The sequence below is a fragment of the Hippoglossus hippoglossus genome, chromosome 4, assembly GCF_009819705.1.
Source record: "Hippoglossus hippoglossus isolate fHipHip1 chromosome 4, fHipHip1.pri, whole genome shotgun sequence".
NCBI classification, from domain to species: Eukaryota; Metazoa; Chordata; class Actinopteri; order Pleuronectiformes; family Pleuronectidae; genus Hippoglossus; species Hippoglossus hippoglossus.
Genome location: NC_047154.1, coordinates 12,406,675 through 12,425,341, shown reverse-complemented (window position 1 = coordinate 12,425,341; position 18,667 = coordinate 12,406,675). Strand labels below are relative to the sequence as shown.

The 18,667-nt window shown below is 42.5% G+C and overlaps 1 protein-coding gene across 2 annotated transcripts; it reads right to left on the bottom strand.

Moving 5' to 3' along the window:
• Positions 1-600: 600 nt before the first annotated feature.
• Positions 601-18,371, bottom strand: shc2 (SHC (Src homology 2 domain containing) transforming protein 2). Of its 2 annotated transcripts, none has more exons than XM_034584018.1 (14): positions 18,116-18,371; positions 15,694-16,485; positions 11,664-11,734; positions 8,823-8,883; positions 8,412-8,531; positions 7,415-7,468; positions 7,164-7,215; positions 6,812-6,938; positions 4,913-5,090; positions 3,791-3,884; positions 2,423-2,593; positions 1,961-2,298; positions 1,379-1,529; positions 601-637 (listed from the first exon to the last, which is right to left on the bottom strand). In XM_034584018.1, the coding sequence occupies exons 2-13, from the start codon at positions 16,456-16,458 to the stop codon at positions 1,401-1,403; spliced, it is 2,160 nt and encodes a 719-aa protein (XP_034439909.1). In that variant the 5' UTR covers positions 16,459-16,485; positions 18,116-18,371; the 3' UTR covers positions 601-637; positions 1,379-1,400. The 2 variants fall into 2 exon arrangements, with proteins under 2 accessions (XP_034439909.1, XP_034439910.1); XM_034584019.1 differs by having other exon boundaries at positions 15,694-15,954.
• Positions 18,372-18,667: the final 296 nt, after the last annotated feature.

Sequence of the window (18,667 nt, the reverse complement as noted above, 5' to 3'; positions counted from 1 at the left end):
CACACCCAACAATAACAGTATTTCCATTGTGCCATGTCAGCGTCAGGTCCTGCACACATAACCAAAAACTCTCTTCACAGTCCAATGAAACAGACTTTTCCTAAATTGTCTCTTAAAATACTGAAAACCCACTGGATACACAACCTGACATCCTCATAACCAGTGACAGTTTTGTTCTGGCGATCAAATCTTTGACGTGAGAGTTTTGTTCTGTGGCTGAATGGTTGGACAAACCATGGCGGGCCGGAAGCTCCTCACTGTTACAGGCATTGCAGGACATTTCTTCACTGTGCATCCAATCCTTGTGTGATTTCCTGAAGTTGGGTCCACTCTGAACAGCATCACATTGGTCGACAGTTATTGAGCTGCAGGTCAAGTCAAACTGGATTGTGATGGATTTAATAGCTTAATAGCTGCATGCTGAGGAGTCTACACCAGACGAGGGATTGGTTGGTTGATCCTGGTCGGCAAACATGTGGAGGAAGTACGAGGAGAATCCAGACGCCTCTCTCTCCTTGTTGGTCATGGAAAGACAGAAAGCGATAGCCTCCAGATGAATATCCATCAGGGATAAAAGATTTCCATTTAAGAGTTTTTTTTCTGTAATTGTTTTGCATGGGCCCACGATAATCCAACTCTGGAATAAGAATTAAAGATTCACAGATTTAAAGTCAATACAAGTATAGTTACGTGATGGAGATTTAATCGTCACACAACATGTTTATAACATGTCGGTTACAATAGATGAGATGATTCATGCAGGATTGTATGCTCCCATTCAATACAAATAATTAATGAGCAAACTTACAAATTTTGATTGATCATCATGACTAGAAAACATACAATTTAAATTGAATATGCACAGCTCTCCTTACAATATAGAATGGCAATATAAAATAATATGAATTTATATCAGATATAAAAATCTAGTTTCTAAATAAATATATATAATATTGAAAAACGTTTCCTGTTTCCTGGATCCCTGATTATATTGAAATGTACTGTTATGTTTAGTTTTACTGTGTTAGAGATTCATGTTCAATAACTTTAAAATATTTGATATTGCTGTGACTGAGGTGTACAGGTTGTCTGTGAACATGTCAGAAGCCTATCAGTTATACATCAGCTAGATATGACTGTGAGCTAGGTGAGCATGTGATTGGCAGAGAGCCGACAGGGGGAGTGTTGTTATACTTCCTGTCTATGGAGGGAGTAGGATGAAATACTAACTAAGAGCACATGAAAGATTAGTTTGGCTTTTGTGATTTTTGTGTCCTTGAATAAAAAGCTTGACATAAGCAGCAGAGGCCACGTGGCTTCGTTACTGAGGGACACTACAAAGTGCATTTCCAGTCACAACCATCATAAATGTTCTTACCGTCCCATGAGAGGCAGGTGGCTCACTGCTTCCTCCTGACCACCTGTTTAAGGTGGAGCTCACTTTCTGCTGCGACAATAGGCACCTCATTCTTCAGATGGTACGCGATAAGGTGACTTATGCTCTCAAATAACATGTCTTTGGTTCGGACCTGTGCAATGACAGCAAGAGATAGCGGGGGTGTAAATAATCATGACGACTATAAACTGCATGAAACGTTTTATAATACACTTTTCTTTTAAATATATATTTTTGGGCACTTTGGCCTTTATTGATAGGACAGAGTTCGAATGTGATAGGGTGACAGAGAGCAGGGAAGACATGCAGCAAAGGGGCTGGGTTGGAATCGAACCTGCTTCTGTAGAGAACTCAAGAATCACTTATTATTTGGGGGGGGGCAAATAGCTCACCTAGTTGAGCCAGCATCCCCCTACTCTGAGCATCCCTGATTATACATGACCCTATGATCAATGGTCAGTGTTTCATTGAATAGCTTGATTTGAGTCTATTTTCCCTTCCCTGGCTTCATATGAATTATTTTGACATAGTTTTGACAGCTGCATCACTTGCTATCAGACTCACCACTCCCTCAGGGTCCACTAGCAGTAGGTGTTTGGGCAGGCCACAGTGCATGCCTGTGAGCACATACTGTCCCGGGTTGGTCGTGCTCTCCCGGATGAGGAAATCTCCGTCTCTGACCAGGAGTTTCTCCGCGTCCCGTCGGCTCATCCGGCTGTGGTACCAGCTCTCCCTGCGGAGCTGATCCTCATTTGGGGCCACAGGCGCTCGGCGGCGTGGAGGGCTGGGCCACTGGTCCTCCAGGATCCGTACACCTCCTCCCCCTCCAACTGTGGTGGACATACTGGAGCCAGCAGCTCCGCCACTGGCCTCATGGAGCTTCAGGGCGTCCTCAAAGGGCCCTACAGCATCAACGATGTTTCACAAATAAAAAATATTTTTATATAAATGTATTCTTCTTATAACAAAGTGAGACTATCCTCACTATATGTGTCAGAATATGTCAGCCAAAATCTCAGGACTTACTCATGTCAAAGAGATCTTTCTTGGGACTTTCGGGGACCCTCCCCCCTCTTTGTCCCTGTGCCAGTGACTCCAGGTTTTCCAGACTCTGGGTGTTGACATACTGATGCTCCTCATAGTCTCTGCTGCCAGGTGGTTGGCCATCAGCACACAGGTAACCATCTGATGTCAGGCCTGAAATAGACAAAGCTTTTCTGACTTCAGGGACACGAAGGACTGTGTGTGTATGTATGTATGTATGTATGTATGTATGTATGTATGTGTGTATGTGTGTATGTGTGTGTGTGTGTGTGTGTGTGTGTGTAGGCTTATGTATCTGAATATATGTGTGAAAAGGTTAAACTTTTTGTCCACCTCTAATAGTTGAAATCACAATTTGAAATATTTCCACAGTCAAGCTGATGAAGATGATGAAAGCATTTGCAGTGTGAACTGGATGTTTATAATGTCTTGATTATCATAATGCTACAAAAAAAATTGTTTCAGTGTCAAAATGTAAAACAGATTTCCAACAAGTGGTCTGAACCATATTCATCATATCAATGTGTTGTCGGGAACTGTCTGTGTCATAACTTCCTTTCTCTGGTTACTGGACTATTGATTTGTACATTTAATATTAAGATCTTTGAACTCGATAACCTGAATAAAAGAATCTAACAACTACAACGACTGTGCCGTGTTTTGTACGAGTGGTTCTTGAGAAGAAACAAAAAATATATATATAAATACATTTTAAAAAAGACAAATAATTCATATAAACTCTACAAAATTATCCAACTGACAGACATGACATCACCATTGTGTCATGGATGGTCTCACATGCACTAAATTCTTCCACAAAGATAATGTAAATGATTTCTCAGGATCAACTACTGTAATAATCTAAATGGAATTCAGAGAATCTTGAGGACGGTCTGAGCGTCTCTCCTGACAAACAACAAGAACCACAAGCTCCAGCCTTTACATTACATTACAGCCTCTAATCTGAAAGGTCGTTCTGATTAAAGTTCCTAAGGATTCAATCAAGTGATTCTGTAAAGAGACCAAACACTGCTCTTCTGTCTGTACCAGAGTGTATGCAAATTTCATGATAGAAATCAGCAGCATGAGAGCTGAGGGGCAGGCAACTCAATAACAACAACATCCAACAAGCCAATGGAAAAATACCCGAACCCAAAGATTAGGGGCCTAAGTAAAGATAGAACATTGGAACCAAAATATTCAAATTCAAAACAACTTTATCTGTCCCAGAGGGCGATTCAAAATATAAAGCAGTTTACTGGCATTTTAAACAAACAATCCCTCTCTCTAATAAAACAAGTGATGAAGTTTCTCCCTGCTATAGCTGCTTACTGCCACAGGGGGACTCACCTGAGCTGCTGCTGGTCTCAGTGTCCCAGTGGAGCTCATAACAGAGCTGACCAGGAGGGTAGGACGCCTGCTCCCTCCTCGCTGGGGAACCCATCTGCAAACACACATCGTACACCAGAGGAACACATGATAAACACATTACTGTCTCTGTAACTGAATGGACAACTCTCCTCTCTCGTCCGCGCATAATAATGTTTTGAGGCACTCTGTTTGTAACATTAGCTACAGTGTGTCGCCATGTTTTCAAGGAGAGACAGAGAGAGAGCAGTGTTTCCTCTCACCTGGTAAACAACAGAGGAGCTCAGGCTCTTCTTCTAATCAAATCTGTCTTTAGCAATTATGTTGCAGGCACATCAGGACGAGATGGAGTATATTTGTCATGCTCCTGTTGTTTGTTTAATTCCTTAACAATGAGGATTAAATACATTAGTCACCAGTTCATAAGGGAGATATGGGAGTTTAGCTTGAGTCTGGCTTCATTCTCTGTTAAAGGAGAGTTATTCAGTACGTGATAAAGAACAGATCTTGACATGTTGTGATGTTACAACCTCAGATTTACATACAGTTTACTGCAGTGGTGGAACAACTGTTCAGATGCTTATGTTACCTATGTACATAAGTGAGGGTCACAGGGGGGCTGGAGCCAATCCCTGCTGATATTGAATGAGAGGCGGGGGGTAGACCCCGGTTGCCAGCGTGTTGCAGGACTGACATACAGAGACACACTTGCTCCTACGGACAATTTAAAATGTCTGGACTGTGGGCGGAAGCTGGAGAATCTGGAGAAAACCCACACAAATACACATCCAGGATTCAACCCCACAAGCCTCCTGCTGTGAGATGAATGTGCTTTTATTTTGCTACTCTAGTCCAAGTACAGCAATATATATGTATATGTTTGTTTTTTTTCAAATGAACTTACTTTAATAAGGCTCTAGAAAAATATTTAGATTTTGAAGTTAATTGATATTCAACAGATTGACATCTTCCTGAACAAAAAATTTGTGATTACTACTGAGCTGCTAATGTTGGCATTTTTTATGGTTTTTACAGTAGCACGTTTGCCAGGTTGCCAGAATCCAGAAGCTGACCCAGAATAACATTGTTTCCAGAAGCACTCACCAGTGCGTTCTTGCTCTGGGGCTGTGTGTGGATGTGACCCAGCAGAGACCCACTGGGCCTGAGCCTGGAATCCACCACACCCCCAACAGGAGGCTCCTTCCCCGGGATGCTGTTGTAGTAATCGTGCTCAGAGAAGTCCTCCTCCTCTCCCCACATTGGCTCCTCTGGCCTGACAGATCTGAGGAAGAACATAGATGTAGTATGAGTGACAGGAGCTGCATTACTTGATTAAAGAAAATATGATGAATAATCCACGCAACTACTCCTATAATTGAAAAAAAGAATTGTGCTGAGTGATATTTATCATAAAAATAACGATCAGGAGAGCTGGGTTCTCGGATGGATCGTGTCAGATCAGATGTCATCTCTGTATCCGAAAGTGATCCCTATAAATCAGCCAGATATTTATATAGATCACTGGAAACCAGAAGAGAGGAGAACAACAGCCTGGAGCTTCCATACGTTTTGGATCATGTCACAAGCATAAAGAAGGTGCTTTGTTCTTTCAGTATTTACAAAGGTGAGTCGCGTGTTGCTGCTGCAAGGAATTGTGGGACAGCATTACCTCTGTTCCTTTTCGTAGAGAATGGACTCGTATCATATTCTAAAGGAGATCAAAGATTTGCAGAATTCAACAAGCTCTTATCATGGCTGCAACTTCAATACTTCCAAGTCATTTCACTCAGTTATGAAGAAAAAAAGATTGCAAAAAAGATTATGCAGCCACAGTCTAACATGTCGTTCTGTAATGAAACAACAAGAAACCTGAGATTTGTACAGTACATCAGGTTTTCACTGGGGGAAACTGCAACTGAGCTCTTTAGGGAACATTTCATATTTATACTGTCAAACTATGCATGACTGATTATGTCACGAAGCAAACGTCCAGAATCTTAACTCGTCCTGTGTCGATCTTTCCTAAAATAACATCTAGCTCCACCAAGAGGTTGTGTTTAGTCTGTTTGGATTATGCAAAACACAGTCAACTGAGCATCTATCTGAGCTGGATAGACGGGTGGGGTACGAACCGAGGAAGAACCTGTCAACTTTTGGAGCGGATTTGATTGAGGGTGTGGATTCAGGAATTTGTTATTTCACCCTTTTTAACATTAGGACATTTTTGTGTATTTCTTGACAAATAATGCAGAGATCGTTATGAAAAAGATCCGGCACATGAAGAGCATTAACATCTACGAACATGTGAAATATGGTGTGGATGTGGACAATAATCCAGATTTTGTGAAGCATTCTTAGCCATATGATCTTTATTCAGTTACTGTCAGGAAACAAATTAAGCTTTTAAAATATCTGCATTTATGGGTCTCTGTTAATGTTTATTTTCACTGGTTCATACTGATACTCATGCTTGAGTTTTAAGTTAGTTGCTAGTTGTTGAACTATAATTTCAACTTTATCAGAGAAAATGTCATTAATATGCAATATCAAGTGATAAAGTGGCCAATCAGGCTTGGTGGAAGTATGCTCTCTCTCAGGGCCCTTCTTGTCTACAATGATAACACTCTATTGAAGTCTGTATTGATATTTGTAAGTATCAACTACTAAAAACGACTAGAAAGTAGATGCGCTGTGTGAATGGAAAAAACTGTACTGTAAAGAGCTTTGAGTGGTCGACAAGACTAGAAAAGCTCTCGTTAAATACAGACCATTTAACTTTAATGTCTCTTTCTGATTGACATTTTCTTTACAATTTGTATATTATATTTGTATTCTATCATCATTTTGCTGTGTAAGGAATGTATACCCCGTAATCTCTTAGCACCTTGGTTCTTGTTGTTCCTGCAGATGTATAATTTAATATTGTGACACCGCTCCACAGATGTCACGGGCTTGTTTTTATCTGTGCATCGACGCCATGATTTTGGCAGGAGTGTGTGTTACCTCTCTATAGACGCCATGGTTTTGGGAGGACTGTGAAGGTATTGTTTGAACTGCAGCTCGAAGGCCTGGCCGATGGTGCTGATGACACCCTGGGCTAAACCATCGGAGCACTCCAGGATATGACACGCTGAGGGAGACAGAAAAAAAGTGGTTTTTCCAAGCTGACGCATACTTTTTATGAGCATGAGCTAATATTAATCCTATTATGTACATTATTTCCCCAAACCTTTTATGCTAATGGGGGTGATATGAGGCAAGAAATGTAATAAGTGTCATGGAGAGGTCGACCCTTTCATCCAGCGAAACTTCGTAGGAGAATGATTTAGTTTCCTAATGAAAAAGAAGGCCATACCTCTCTGATTCACTGGGTCTTTGGCCACGTACGCCACATAATCAGGCGTATCCTGCAACAGACAGGAGGAAAAATTCAATTAGACCACATAAATTAGATGTATGTAACTACATTAAGGCCGCCATTGACTCCCGGGTCATGAGATTGGAAACTAGTCAAATGCAGTCCAGTCAGATGTCTGCCAAAAATGTCCATTCCAGCAGCAACAACACCGGTGGAAGAGAGAGCTGGGAGAGAAATACTGCACTCACTGTGTCTCCCCCTGAGGCAAAGGAGATGGACTGCATGGGATGATGTGCTATCACCTGGAAGAGACACACAGAGGAGGAGGTTTGTATTTTCTAACAGTGATAAACAGCAACATAAAACGGCAAACAGACATGAGGTGCCAAAATCTATTAAAGTAAAGGGTAAGGGTTTGACCAATACACAATTTGAAAACTAAAACATAAACAAACTAAAACATCACATACACGACTGACATACATATTCCTAAACATTATGTGATGATGACAGCTATTGATTATTATATAATTGATTATTATAATTGTTATTTATATAAAAGGGGCATTTAATGTGAGATTTTTCTTCTTCCTCCTTTCATGGAATGTGTAACAGTATATTCTGCTTTTGGATTACCCTGAAATGAACGGACTAAACTAAACTTAACATTTTCCATGTGAAGAAGAATTCAGTGACTTCCACTGGATTTTGTTCTCAAGTGAAACTGATACAAAAAAATCTTTAAATAAAAACTAAACTTCGGCTATTTAGCATTGAATTTACTCAATTGACACATATCATTATTTTAATTGAAGAACTGAAGGAATAAATTAAATGCTAAAATAATATGTTCACACATTTGTAGGATTTTAATGTGACTATGGTGACAGATGGTGATTTGTAGTCATATGAGCTGTCGTTTTAACATTTAATAAAAGTATATTTGGACAATTTTATCCCTCCAATCCATCCCTTCATCATCTCTACCAGTTCTCCTTTGAGGGTCGTGGGGAGGCTGGAGCCAATCCCAGCTGACAATGGGCGGGAGGCGGGTTACACTCTGGACTGGTCACCAGCGTATCACAGGGCCAATAGAGACAAACAACCATTCACACTCACATTCAAACCTACAGAGAATTTAGAGTCTCCAATTAACCTGAACCCCAATCTGCATGTCTCTGGACTGTGGGAGGAAGCCGGAGTAGCTGAAGGAGATGGACATATCATAATGTAGCATCGTCTAACCTGTCGTGTGGTAGGGATGAGCAGACCGAGGCCGTCTGTGGAAATATTGACTGCGATGGTCATGCCAGCAAATCGCAGGTTACTCTTTCCCATTACGGAATGCAGAGCTTTGTTCACGGCCTGCATGAGAGACAAAACATATTTTAAACTGTGGTTATTTCAGAAAACGTCATCCTGTATTCATTGTTTATATATTAGTATAGAAAGCCTGTACAATAAAAGGTGGGTATCTTCAATCATATTCAATGATTCAGGAAGCGTCACACAAGTTGCATGTGTACCAAACCACAGACATTATACCCTGTGTGGTAAATTCTACACATATACTTCTCCAACAAGGTTAAAACCATTTCAGTGTGTGAGAGAATTATTTGCAAACATGCACATTAGAGTTACAAGTTTCCTATTCACCTTCCTCTTCCACTGCCCCTTTCCTCCTGGCACAGCCTCACAGAGCCTGTTGATGGCTTCCCTGATCAGGGAAATGAAAACAGGTCAAAGGTGAAAATAAAGTGGGGAGATACTGGGTGCAAGGACATATTCATGATCTCCAAATCATGTGGATTTATGGCGACTGTGCAGCCACATAAACTCTTAACCAGGACTGCCTGGCAGAGGAGATGTTGTATCGAAATGGGACCTTCCTGGTTTAATTGAGGGCAAATGAATAAAACGGTCGCTGGGTTGATGGTGAGATGAAAACTGTTCAGCTCGGGGGCTACAGACAATTTTGCTGCATCATAATGATGGAAACATTTTAAGGTTAAACATGAACAGAAGCTTAGTGTTTCATGCCTTGGGCTAAAGTCAAAGGCCACAGACCTGTCACATTTCAAAGCTCAAGAGAAGGTCCCAGCAGGGCCTGTTAACAACGCACCAAAGCACAGATCTTACAAAAACACAACATTTATTATGGGTGATTGTTTAGCTATCTCGTGTTTAAATTCCAGTTAGATTAGAGACATAATTTGCTAAAAAAACAATTTTCTACTGCTTCTTTAGGGCATCAATATTCACGTTTACTTTCCACAGAGCAATTATCTCTGCAGATTTGTCACAATTTTGTGTTGAAGCTGCTCTAACTCCTGGGAACGTCTGCTTAATGGGCGTTTAAAGCTCCTCTTCCCTGTGAGGACGATAGCGGTGAGTGAGGCTTAATGTGGATTTGAGGCTGGAGAGCTAGATACTCTCTCTCCCTCTCTTTCTCTCCCTCTCTTTCTCTCCCTCTCTTTCTCTCTCTCTCTTTCTCTCTCTGCCAGGGGACGGCAGGGACAGCATTCAAAGAACCCAGCTGCCCCTATCAAGTGGCTCGTAAATATTTAAAAAGCAGCATCCCGGGCCCCCATCTCGGGTAAAAGGTCTTCTCAGGGATTTTGGACAAACAGCACGATGTTCGAATGACTCATGCCGATGAGAGGGCAGAGGGAGGAGGAGGAGGAGGAGGAGGAGGAGAAGGAGGAAGAGAGATGGGTTGTTGTTGTTGTTTTGTTTTTTTGCTCAATAAGTTCCCTGCAATAAACTGCTGGGCTTCATTATCACTGGTGTTGCTGTTTAACACTGTGACACCGTGAGTACTGTTTGTAAAATGCACTCTTTTGGAATCCAGGAGCTGAGGGGCATTTTTGAAATTCTGACGACCACTCAATGAATTGTTGCAGTTTTCTCTGACTCTGTTAAATTGTATAGTCATGAAGCTGAAAAAGGCCCCTATCTATAGAAATACAGGCTTTGACTTTTGAATCAAATGCAGCCGCACTTTATAAAGTACACAGAATCAATAATAACATTAAAACAATGTCTTTTGGTTTGATTCTTGAATTTGGGCCTTGTATGACAGAGGAGCCGCAACATGGTCAGAGCAGGGGCGGATCTCGGGGCCCCTCTGAATAAACTGTGACACCGTTGTGGCCCCTGATTTCTTAAAATCCAAGATCCGCCACTGATTCAGAGACAAATATCTCTTTTACACCAAAATTAGCAGGTATATGCAGGTTTTCTTTAAAGGTGGTTAAACTTGCTTAAAAAAAGGCGATTGACTCCTTCCTGATTCCCTTTCTGTTTTTTCCCCAGTGTGTCTTTTTCGACATCACTAATGCACCGACAACTGAGGCGCTCTCTCACCTCGCCTGTCCTAACCAAAGTAGTGTGTTCACCTGTGTATCACAATTGAATCACTGTCGATCAAACCTGTGTATACAGCAGAATCAATTTGAACCAGGAGTGAATGCCGATTGTGTCCATTCCCATTGCAGACAAAAGCCAGATGTTAGTGGGTTTTTGTGACCAGTGGAAATTAGGCTCAAGGCTCCATCAAAACTGATTCATCATCATTGCACAAAAACACTCCTGATTAAAATGTCATTATGCAACAACCAAACCTGATGTACACAGCTTAGGCTCAGTGTGATTCCTCCCTTTGCTAATGTTGTGTTTTGAACGCATCCCTCCTCCTCCTCAAGAAGTTACAGCCACAGACATTATCCAGCAGGGTGCGTTCAGGGGGACCACTGCAGCTTTCCACTGTCATTAGCGAGCATCATAAATAATGGATCTCTCTCCCCTCTCTCCCTCTCTTCATCACTCCATCTCTGCTGTTCACCCCCTCCCTCCTCTTGCACTTAAGCTGTGGGCTCCGGTTACTACCGATCGATTGCGGAGGAGAGAGAGACGAGGGTGAGAGACGGAGAGGGAGAGCGGGAGTGTGCACTTCTCCCATGTGGGTGAGGATTGAGATGAACCCTGGTTTGATAACAAGAGCACACCAAGAACCTGAGGTGTAGGTTCGTACGTAGACATATAACCTTGGGCACCACTAAACTCACACTGTGAACAATACTAACATCCGAGATACCATGTTGCTACCATCATGCAGAATCTAGTCACTTTAGATTTGAGAACATTTTTTTAATACTTGCATCAGCATCACATTTCTACTGCAACTAGTCAATCAAGGTTTGGTGAAAGAAACTAAAAGAAATTCAGATTTGTGCTGCTGTCAGTTGATAAAGGGTTAGAGTGTTTACATCAAAGCTTGGGGATTAATATTCACCTGTTACAGTATCTAGGATCTTTCCTTCAGTTATACTGACACGTCAATGATCAGAAAATGAAAATAAGTCATGTATCAGCCCGGCACTGACACACCACTGATGGCAATTTGATATTATAGTGGCTGGTAGCTATTTCCAACACATGTTGGATCAGGTTCTCCTGACTAATCGCTAGCAGCAGAGACAGTTACCGGCAGCTTACCTCGTCACCTGAGTTCTCGTGTTGAAGTCCAGGGAGCGCATTGACTTCAACACTTCAATACAGCCCATGTACTGCAAACAGAAACAGACAACAAAACAAGATTAAATATGGCCGACAGATTTGGGTAGAAGTGAACAGCATGTGAAATACTGTAAGTCTAATTCCATGTTTACACAAATAAAAATGAAGAGTTTTATTAAAAAATGAAAGCATGACTATCTCCAAGTTGGAGGTTAAATTGAAAGACGAACACAAACTCATGGAACGTTATTGATATTGTCAGCTTCCTCATCTTGGAAAATATTAACTACAAACAACAATACACCGCAAGCACTGTGTTAACCCTACTATGTTAAATTATATAATGTTTGTGAAAATCTTCTATTGCAAACAAGGCTTTTTCCAACGAAACGCTATAATCTGGCTCAAATCCACATGTTGGTCATTAACGTGTATGATTGTAGTGAGCAGCCTCCTAATGGTCATCAGGTTGAGGTGCTAATGGCACCTTAACTAGATTGTCAGCACTAAGAGCTTCAAATACTGGACAAACTGCAGCTTCTTTCGTCCTCTGGAGGCTGCTGAGGGTGTGAGTGTGTTCGTGTCCTGTGTTCAATCACTGCATGTTGCCATGCTCTGTACATCTCTGCAGGTTTAAATGAAAACATGTAGTAAATAATTGAACATTGAACTAATAACTTTTCCGATAGCATAAGTAAAATTGTTTATCTATACAGCAAAATACAATCTGGCATTTATGTAATTGATAAAAATAAATAAGCCAATACATGGATAAAATAGACAACTAAATCAATCCCACAGAAACCACATGTTTATTTATCCAATACATTTTATCACTATTTGTAAAACATCTTATATCTATGTATCAATAGTGTTCTTTTTCTGTGCTTGTCCCGCTTAAAAAGACTTCTTATGAAAAAGAAACAACTTTTCTGATTTGTAAAGTCTTTGTCAAACTAACTTGATGCTACATAACGGACGTCCTGTCCACTACAGTACTACAGGCTCAATCAATGCCCCATCAGTGTGTTGTCCAGGGTTATTACTGTACAGAGTACAACCAACAGCAGGCAGACCACACCGCAGTCTCACACACAAACACACACACACAAGAAAGGAGAGAGAGAGAGAGAGAGAGAGAGAGAGAGAGAGAGAGAGAGAGAGAGAGACCTTTGAGCTGAGAGCTTAATGAGCTTTCTAACCAGATTTGGACATGGGAGGGGGGACGGGGGAGGCGGGGGTGTTTCCATCAGGAAAATTGTCTCTTTTTTTCCCTTCCCACTCTCTCAACCAATGCCTCCATTGTCATTCACTCATCTGCTGATGCAATGCATCCCTTCTTCTATCACTCTATCTGCACTTTTATCCTTTCCAACTCTTCCAGAGACTACTGGGAAACTGACTTTCCAATAACCAGGTTTACACCGAAATGAATACATATATGCAGGCCTTTCTGTTTGGGCCAACTGGTTCTGAGTGACAGTGAGCTGGTAGCTGTCAGGCACACATCTGTCACATCTCATGTGTAGGTCGGTGCTGAGGTCGGTAAATGTGTGTTTTAAGACTCAAGCTGTCGGGGCAGCAAGAGTGAGAGCAGTGAGCAGAGCACACTCTCAGTCATGCATAGGGCTAATCGTGGCTAGCATCATTGGCATGGCTGTGCTGGGCTGTGTGTAGCCCACAGACTGTATACAAATAATGATAAGACCTTTAATAGTATTGATGGTTTATCGGCTACACGATGGGCAGGTGACAGGTTTGTTTACAGTGCACTGTGAGCGATGAAAGATGCCACAGCTTGGAAACAGGCTGAAAATTAAATCTTTACATTAAAACTGATCAGAGTTGGAACAGAAAGCCGACGGCTGCAGTTATTTCACTTGGGAAAGAAAGCTGATTGTCCCCCTTCACACTGAGGACTGAAGCCAGATGTTAGTGGGTGTAAGTGGGTTTTTTGTCCAGTGTGAAAGGGGCTCAAGAGGCATTCCTCAGAAATATAACGCTTCCTTTCTTTCTCTCATTCTCTCAGTCATTGATTCTTTCTTTCTCTCTCTCTCTCTGTGGCTTTGAAATTGGTCAGTTCATTTTTCTAGTTTGTCAATGAAGAAAATGTAAATTTCATTATTTTATTATCTAATATCTAATTTTCAAACTAATGCAGGTCCAGACCTTAGACTGTATACAAAGAGGTCCAGACCAGGAAGCATGTGGGGTGTGTCACAATAAAGAGCTGACAGAGAGCAGACCGACTGCTCTTTTTTAACTTTAGTTCATCTTTTTGCAATTCATGTTATGAGAGATAGAGCAAAAATCCCAAAATCATATTACAGATATATTTAATCTGATGGGGGATATATTATGCACCAGATTGCGAGTGCACAGAATAAGATGACAGCAGTCTGGTTTTAATATAGCTCTCTAAATGATAGCGGCTTTGGCATCTGGACATCTATGTGTGATGGTTGCTGCTGTGTCAGAGATGGCAGACACAGACCAGACACACGGAGCCTGACTCGACCACGAGGACACAGAAAGTGTTCAGGAGGAGGAAACTTATGCTGAGCATCATCCCAGCAGACGGGTGACTGTGGACGGACGTGTTTGGTTGTGTGCAGGAGTGAGTGAGAGAGGAGAAACAGAGGGAGGGAGGGAGAGAGCTGATTAAAAATGGCACAGCACAGCAGAAACCTAGTGTCACTTTGACACTAATACATGCAGCGACTACTCCTCCCTGCATGGATTTGCAGCGGAGTTGCACATATTCCTCTGCTTTAGCCGCCGTCTGTATTCACAGTGCGTTGCCAACATCAGCTCACATGGGTCATCTACATTTATTGCAGAGCACGTTCAGAGAAAAAAGAATAAACAGTTAAAAGTCTCACAATTAACCAGCGTACGACAGCAGTACTCGTAGGAAAGACCTGCACGGGAATTGAGGACTCGTCTGTACTTATCGCAGGACCCCTCCCATACTGATCCAACCGTCCTCTTCCACATCACATGATGCAAATGACTGTGATTAAATCTAATTGAATATAGGAATGAATGGTGCCTGTATAATGCCATTAGAAAGCATGCTTGGGCCCCAGACTGTGCTAATCAAGAGCATGTCATTAGTTTGGGGGGCAGAGGGGAGAAGAGCAGTGCCAAGAGGGGCGGGAGATGAACGGGAGCCGGGGGATCGCTGAGGGGAGATCATTGACATTGACGTGAAGCAGTCTGCTCGGGATGGTAACCATTTGTAAACACAAATCACAAGCACACCCAGATAAAGACCACACAGAGTGATCTATTTGATTTCATTTAATCAACTAACTAACCGTCAATTTCTTCATGCAGCCTTATCTTATTTACTAGAAAGAGTTTGTGTAAAAATTTAAGTGTAATATTTAAAAACATCATGCACACTTATTATAATGATATTAATGAATGGGATTCACGATGAAGAGGGTTGTGGATCACACTTTACTCTTAACGTCTCACTGCAAACACGATGTAAACAATCCTAGAACCGCACAAAGAGCACCACTCCCACAGCAGCGGCAGCGCACTATCACACACAGGTTACATGCGCTGTTAATACACTGCTGTGTATGCTGCAGACAAGCTTCAGTAAACTGCAGCAGAATAACAATCCGACCACACATAATTTCACACCTTATCTCTGTCCACCCTGATGCCTGTGCGCCATCCTGACGCAGTCCCCCTACCAGCCACACCAAGCCATATATCTGGATTAAATTATGTATTCCCCAGCCCTCGCCACATGAGCTGCATAAGAAACTGTCTGGCACTGTAGTGTCCTTTTGTTTCCTAACCCAGATAGAGGGACCAGTAAATGTGGTCATCAATATTAAAGCATTTGCTGGTTGCTGTGGAAAGGCAGTTGTTCTGCAAAAGAAAAGTTTTTCTCCTTCTTTCTTCTGAAGCAAAAAGACACACACAATAGTTGGATGTTTGACTTACAATGCATATACTGCATGCATTTATAAGATGGCCAGTGACTCACCCTGACAATGTAAGAAGCTCCTGGTCCTGCAATCTTCTTGTCAGGGTGCAACCACCCCTGGGAGGGTTTGTGGAGGAAGCTGCCCTTCTGGTTGAAGTCTTCTCCCCCAAGCCACATCCCTTCCACCCTCGCCCTGCGGTTCATTCCTGACCTGGAGCTGCCGGAAACACCCGGGCTCGCCATGGCCTCTGTAGCCCCGAATCCTTGACCCCCTGGACTGGCAGAGCTTGCTGCCATGACTGCTCTCTGGCCCCGGATGGCCTGTAAGGAACAGGGGGTGACACACACAGGGTCACAGGAGTTAAGCACTGCCGCAAGACTTGCCACTGGGCCAGTGGCCGGGGTCGCGCCACTGTGCCTGTGTGATGTTGAGGAAGGGGAGTTGGAGGCCTGGGAAGGAGCTGCTGCCGCCTTGCCCGAGTCCTTGCTAGAGCTGGAGCTGGAGCTGGAGTTGGACGGGCTCCGGCTGAGCAGGGAGTTGGAGAACTTCCACTGGGGCATCTTCGGGATGAGCATGCAGAAGGTTGTGGTGGCCTCCTGCTCCCCATCCAGGCAAGGGGAGTCAGCCAGGGCTGTAGCCCCAGCAGAGGAGGTCCTGGCGCTGGAATCCAGAGTAGGCAGGGGAGGCAGAGGAAGGCTCTGGGCGGAGGAGCGGACTACCGGCGTGGCCACGACTTTGCCGCTCATGGCTAGGCTCTGCATCAGGTCGTCGGAGGAGGTCACAGACTCGTTGCGAAAGCGGTCATACTTTGGCTTAAGGAGCATGCCCGGAGGAGCCGCCTGAAGCAGGAGCTGAGAGGGGGGGGGGGATAACTGTCAAGAGGATGAATGGGGGAGAGGGGAGAGGGGAGGTGGGGAGGAGGGGAAGGTGTAACAGAAGAGGGGGAGAAAACTAAAGGAAAAAAATCTGCCGGACAGAGGCCTATATTCCGGTCAAAGTCAAACAAACGTCTGGTCCTCTCCCGTTCACGCACACAGACTGTCCCACTCTCATGCCGCTCTCCTCTCTATCAGTGCTGGCCTGCTTCCTTTCACTGCCTCAGGCTCGCTCGCTCTTATACTCCCAGTGTCTCTCGCTCTCTCTCTCTCTCTAGATGATGTCATTTGGTCTATTAGCCCTGCCCTGCCCAGCTGCTCTCAGACTCTATTAGCTAAAACACATCTGCCTGATCCACCCTGCCCTCGCACACACACACACACACACACACACACACACACACACACACACACACACACACACACACACACACACACACACACACACACACACACACACACACACACACACACACACACACACACACACACACACAAACGAAGAAACCTGTAACCCGAGCAAGTAAAAGAAAGCAAAAATCTTGAGGTTATATTTAAGGTTACATTAGTTTTCACTGATTAATAAAATGATAAATACATAAATGTACAAACAACAATATTTCTCTTCAGGTGTAACATGCAGAAAAACAAACATAATATACTGTCACAGTACCCACTGATATATTCAAATACAAAATAGAAATATTAACAGAATAATTGAGAGTGAATCAATACAGGCACAAATGAAATCCAATTATTTTAAGTGATTCTTGTGAGAGTCGTGTCGAGTCATGTGAGTGTGATTCCATTTGTCCTGGTAATACACAAAAAAACGTAACAAAGGAAACAATGCAGCCTCATGAGCGACTACGTCTGAAAAAAATCCACCCTCCTCCATCTGTCTGAATTCTCTTCCCAACTTCTCTCCCATACTCCTTCCCCGGAGAGCAATCAGTCATCTCAGCACGATCCTCACTTGCAGCCTGCCTCATGTCTTTTTCTACCCCTCTCACACTTGTATTTCCCCATCTCATCACACAAAGGTAATGTAAGGTATGTGCTTCGACGGGCAAGATTCAGAGTGTGAAGCACACATTTGGTTAAGCAGGGATTGACACTGCACAACTTTTCTCTTTTCTCTTTTTTCTTTTTGTGGTGGTCAGATCACGGCCACAGGGTAAGAGTGAGACTGAGGTGTTGAAAAATAACCCAAGAATCAGGAATGAGCCACGATGACCACAGACGTATTTCAGGTTGTTTGGAAAATTCAAAAAGAGACCACTGATATTAAATGAAGAGGAAATATAAACGTGGTTTCAAACATCATTTAGAATGGTTGTGAAATAACTGAGGCAGGGGTCATTAGTTTCACTAAATAAATAATCCACCCACACAGACAAGGAAAGGCTCATTATGTTCCTGTCAATAGTGTAAATCCAATCAAGCAAGTTATTACAATTTGTTAAGTTGGCTAATCAGTCTGGAAAGTATCGTCTTGTTTTTTGTTGTGACTCAAGAACAACTCAGATAATAAAATGAATCTTTCCAAACAATATGTACAGATGGTGCACTAGAATTCAGGAGAAATCAGAGAAACAAAGCTTACCTATATGTCTGAGTCTGAAGACAAAAAGGGCGAATGAGATCCAACCCAGTAAATGTCCAATGGCTTTTTTCAGAGATAAACTATGTGAATAATCCTACGATCAGAGCACAAAACAACTGTTGCTGTGGTTGAATATAAAAACTATTTCATTTCACTAGTCAGGAAACCATATTACAACAAAACGCACATATTGACGAAAATAAAACGAAGCATCCGAGCCAAACCACCCTCAGAAGCCCTGTGACACCACCTCCACTGCTACCCCACCTTCCTCCAAACAGCCAAACTCGTTTGTTTTCCACACAGTATAAGAAGTTACTGATAAACCAGATGTAATCGATACATGTTGACAGACGCGCGAGAAGCTGGCCTTCATCTGTACTTTCTGTCCTTTTTATCCTGACAAATAACTGCACTGTCAACACATGCAAAAATAAATGTGAAATGTATTTACTCAAACCTAATTAAATGGAGTATTTTAAAGAAATAGATACAAAAGCAACCATTATAATTTGGTACTTGGTTTAATTTTCAGACTAATATTTATGATTG

Coding starts and splice junctions, on each gene's coding strand:
- shc2 (XM_034584018.1), bottom strand. CDS start 16,458: ATGCTCCTTAAGCCAAAGTATGACCGCTTTCGCAACGAGTCTGTGACC. Junction 7,216..7,414: donor TTGCCTCAGGGGGAGACACA/GTGAGTGCAGTA, acceptor TGTCTGTTGCAG/GATACGCCTGATTATGTGGC. Junction 5,091..6,811: donor ACCATGGCGTCTATAGAGAG/GTAACACACACT, acceptor GTTCTTCCTCAG/ATCTGTCAGGCCAGAGGAGC.